General features: G+C 39.2%; 1 protein-coding gene across 1 annotated transcript; it reads left to right on the top strand.

Moving 5' to 3' along the window:
• Positions 1–803: 803 nt before the first annotated feature.
• LOC148803857 (uncharacterized) lies at positions 804–2,045 on the top strand. The gene is made up of 4 exons (XM_088898161.1): positions 804–1,010; positions 1,350–1,447; positions 1,592–1,748; positions 1,884–2,045. Exons 1-4 carry the CDS (start codon positions 804–806, stop codon positions 2,043–2,045), a joined length of 624 nt encoding a protein of 207 aa, XP_088754287.1.
• Positions 2,046–4,279: the final 2,234 nt, after the last annotated feature.

Below are 4,279 nucleotides of genomic sequence, written 5' to 3'. Positions count from 1 at the left end.
TATTCGGGATATATTAGACCTATTTGACTGCTATGATGTTTCTATGGCACATCAACATGCTCTAACCATAGAAAAACAAAGCAGCTTACCTAACCAATTGGGCCGAACCCAAACTAATGTGGCCAAACCACCCCCACATGATAATCCTAACCTGCCTCTAAATCACCCATAACCCCATGGGCTGAACTAAACCCAAGGGCATTGACCTAATCAAAACTAGGTGAGTCCACCTGGATTGAAGTGTTTTAAGTGTGGTGAACTAGACCATAAATCTGTTGAATGTGTGAGGGGTGATAAAGGAAAAAGGGCAATGTTTGTAGAAGATGAGAGTGAAACTCAATTAAAAGCATTTGACTGTTCAGCCCCACCCATGTTTCACTCTTATAATGAAGAAACCTTTGAGGGAGGAATAGTGTATGGGGATGTGAGAGAGGCCTTGTTATTGCAACAATCATTCCTAACTCATAGGAATGAATCATTAGATTGACTAAGAAATAATATTTTCCATACCACGTGTACTATGGGTGGAAAAGTTGCAAGCCTTGTAATTGATAGCGGGAGTTGTGAGAATGTTATAGCAGAAGTAGCGATCCACAAGTTGAACCTAAAAACTCAACAACACCTTCACCCCTACAAGCTTGCATGGCTAAAAAGAAAGAATGAAGTTTTAGTCACACAATGGTGTCTAGTGAGCTTTTCTATTAGCAACAATTATAGTGATCATGTGTGGTGTGATGTTGTATGCATGGATGCTTGTCATTTTCTACTTGGGTGCCCATGGCAATTTGACCGCTACGTAGTCAATGACGGATAGAAGAATACTTACTCTTTTGAGTTTAAAGGGAAAAAGGCTGACCTTATGTCCATCACAAGAGACTACACCGAAACTAGATGAGGGTTGTAGCATTTTTGCCCTAACTGAATTCACAAGTGCCTTAAAAGAGACCAGTGTTGCATATGCTTTAATTAACGAGGGGCTTGAGTTGAAAGGTGTGGAGGCTCCAGAGGAGGTAAGGCCTTTGCTTGATGAATTTAGTAATGTGTTTCCTGAGGACTTACCGATAGGATTACCACCATTAAGGGATATCCAACATTGTATAGATTTAACATAGGGTGTTAGTCTCTCCAACAAGGCCCATTATAGAATGAGTCCCATTGAACATGAGGAGTTGAAAAAGCAAGTAGATGAACTGATTGCTAAAAGGTTCATACGAGACACTATGAGTCCATGCATGGTTCCCACTTTATTAGTACCCAAAAAGGATGGTACTTGGAGGATGTGCATTGACAGCCAGCTAATTAATAAGATAATCGTCAAATGCTGATTTCCGATTCTATGCTTGGATCAGCTTTCTAGGGCCAAGGTATTCACTAAGTTGGACTTGAAATCAAGCTACCATCAAATCAGAATTCGTCCCAGTGATAAGTTGAAGACAACATTCAAGATGTAGGATGGTTTGTATGAATGACTAGTAATGCCATTCGGTTTGTCCAATGCACCAAGCACATTCATGAGGGTCATGAACCGGGTTCTCAAGATTTTTATTAGTCAATATGTTGTGGTATACTTTGATGATATTCTCATATATAGTTCTGATATGAACTCTCATTTGTTGTGTCTTCGAGATATGACTCTGCGTAGGGAACAACTTTATGCAACCATGAAGAAGTGTATTATTGCCATAGATCAGGTTTTATTCCTTGAGTATGTCATCTCAAGGAAAGGAATTTCTATTAACCCAGAGAAGGTTCGTGCCATTGTTTAGTAGCCCATCCCCAAAACACTTACTGAAGCACAAAGCTTTAATGATCTTGCAAGCTTTTACCGACAATTCATTAGCAACTTCAGCACTGTTATAGCACCATATATAGATTATATGAAGGCTACAACCAATTCTGTGTTTACCACTGAAGCAAAGAGAACCTTCATTGAGATTAAGGCACGGTTGACAGTTGCACCCGTGCTAGCCCTTCCCAACTTTGAGCAACCCTTTGAGGTTGATTGTGATGTCTCTAATGTTGGAATCAGTGCTATTCTCAGCTAAAGTGGCTGGCCCATAGCCTACTATAGTGAGAATTGAATGGATCACGCCTCAATTACTCAACCTATGATGTGCAATTCTATGCTGTGGTACAAGCGCTCCAGTGTTGGCGATATTATCTTATCTATAAAGAGTTCATTCTATATTTAGATCATGAGGCACTTAAGCATATTAGGGTCCAACATAAGTTGAATGCAAGGCATGCTAAATGTTCGGCATACCTTTAAAAATATTCGTTTGTGCTGAAACACAAGTCAGGTGTGCACAATCAAGTAGCAGATGCGCTTAGTCGAAGGAGAGCCATGTTATCCACGTTTCGAGCACAGGTATCGGGATTTAATACTTTTTGTTAATTATTTTTCATTGACCCTTATTGTACTAGTATCATAGAGGAAGTGCAAGCAGGTAGTAGGATGAACTTTGTTATATATGATGGCTTCCTATTCAAGGGGACCCGCCTATGTATACCTGATTGCTCATGGCAACTGAAAATCGTCAAAGAGCTTTATAATGAAGGTCATTTTGGGTGAAACAAAACAATTCATCTCATCTCAACAAGTTACTTTTGGTCCAAGATGATGAGAGACATCACAAGGTTTGTGGAGAGTTGTCACATATGCCAAGTTTCTAAGGGAACGATGACCAAGTTGGATTATACATGCCCCTCCCAGTTCCTAAAGGACCTTGGTTAGATATATTTATGGACTTCGTTCTTGGGTTGCCACGTACCCAGCGACAGGTAGATTCTATAATGGTGGTCGTAGACTGATTTTCAAAAATGACTCACTTTGTGGCATGTAAGAAGACAATGGATGCCTCACTTATTGCTGGCTCCATAAGTTACCATCTTCAATTACTTCAAATAGAGACTCCAATTTCATATCACACTTTTGGAGAAGCCTTTGGAGGCTAATGGGTACCTCGTTACAATTCAGCAGTTCATATAATCCTCAAACGGATGGCCAAACCGAAGTAGTCAATAGGAGTTTGGGGAATCTTTTGAGAACCCTTGCAGCTAGCTATGGACAACAATTGGATCTCTTATTAGCACAAGCAGGGTTCGCCTTCAATAGGTCTAAAAACAGGAGTACCGGATACAACCCATTTGAGGTAGTATATGGGGCCAACCCTCGTATTATCCTTGACCTTGCTACTAGTACTTGGCCAAGCTTAATCCATGACAAGGCTGATGATATGGTACAGAAGCTTAAGAACCTCCAAGAAGTTCACAACAAGCTAGAGGTAGCCAATGCTACGTACAAACAATATGTTGATGGAAAAAGGAGGAAAATAGTATTTGATACGAGAAACTATGTTTGGGCCATTTTAATAGAGGACCACCTACCGATTGGTCAACATGGAAAGCTAGCACCAAGGTAGGTTAGACCATGCGAGATAGTCGAAGTCATCAGTGAGAATGTGTATAGACTAAAGCTACCGAACCATATACGTACTCATGATGTTTTCAATGTCAAACACTTGGTACCTTATGTTGACGATCAGTCAAATGATGATTTGAATTCGATGATGGATTCTCCCCAACCCAGGGAGGATGATGCAATATAGGAGAAAGCCAATAAGTTCTATGCAAGTTGGGACCATTCCAAAACACATAAGAAGTAGAGATGACGCCACCAACCCAACTTAGTAAATACTAACCGATATAGCACCGTCACATGATTTCTATCTTAGTTCATGTTTTACAAAGTAGGCGCCATCACAAAGTTTCTATCTTAGTTCGTTTTTACAAAGTAAGCACCATCATAAAGTTTCTATCTTAGTTCATTTTTACCAATTTAGCATTATTTCAAATTTATATTCAATTAGGACTTTCCTTTTTAAGTTATTTCAAATTGATATTCAAATAGGACTTTCCTTTGAAGGATTTTAGTAGGATTCTATTTTGGAGTGTTTTCTTAGATTAGGATTTTCTTTTTAAGGAGTTTTAGTAGGATTCTATTATGAAGTGTTTTCAGATTAGGAATAGGAGCCATAAGGGTCTATGCCTATAAAAAGATTAGCTAGGGGAAGGCTAAGGCAGTTCTCTTGTTATCAATTTTCTTTTAGATATTTAGTGAAGAAATCTTCTTCCTAAATTTCAACTTTTGCTCTTTTCTTTGAAGCTTTTCTCACGTATTTCATTTCCATACTGCGCCACAATGATCATGCTAATTGAGCTGCAGATTGGCTTGCTAAGTTTGGATTATCTAGCTCACCCTTCAATGTGCTTCATATAG

Source organism: Nelumbo nucifera, chromosome 1, assembly GCF_055504915.1.
Source record: "Nelumbo nucifera cultivar China Antique chromosome 1, China Antique-T2T, whole genome shotgun sequence".
In the NCBI taxonomy this organism is placed as follows: Eukaryota; Viridiplantae; Streptophyta; class Magnoliopsida; order Proteales; family Nelumbonaceae; genus Nelumbo; species Nelumbo nucifera.
This window is presented reverse-complemented; position numbering and strand designations above follow the sequence as displayed.

What these genes read in the sequence shown, in the direction of transcription:
- LOC148803857 (XM_088898161.1), top strand. Translation starts at nt 804, where the DNA reads ATGACGGATAGAAGAATACTTACTCTTTTGAGTTTAAAGGGAAAAAGG. An exon ending in GTGTGGAGGCTCCAGAGGAG is followed by an intron (nt 1,011 to 1,349) that starts GTAAGGCCTTTG and finishes TGCTTGGATCAG; the next exon opens with CTTTCTAGGGCCAAGGTATT. An exon ending in TTTCTATTAACCCAGAGAAG is followed by an intron (nt 1,749 to 1,883) that starts GTTCGTGCCATT and finishes GATTATATGAAG; the next exon opens with GCTACAACCAATTCTGTGTT.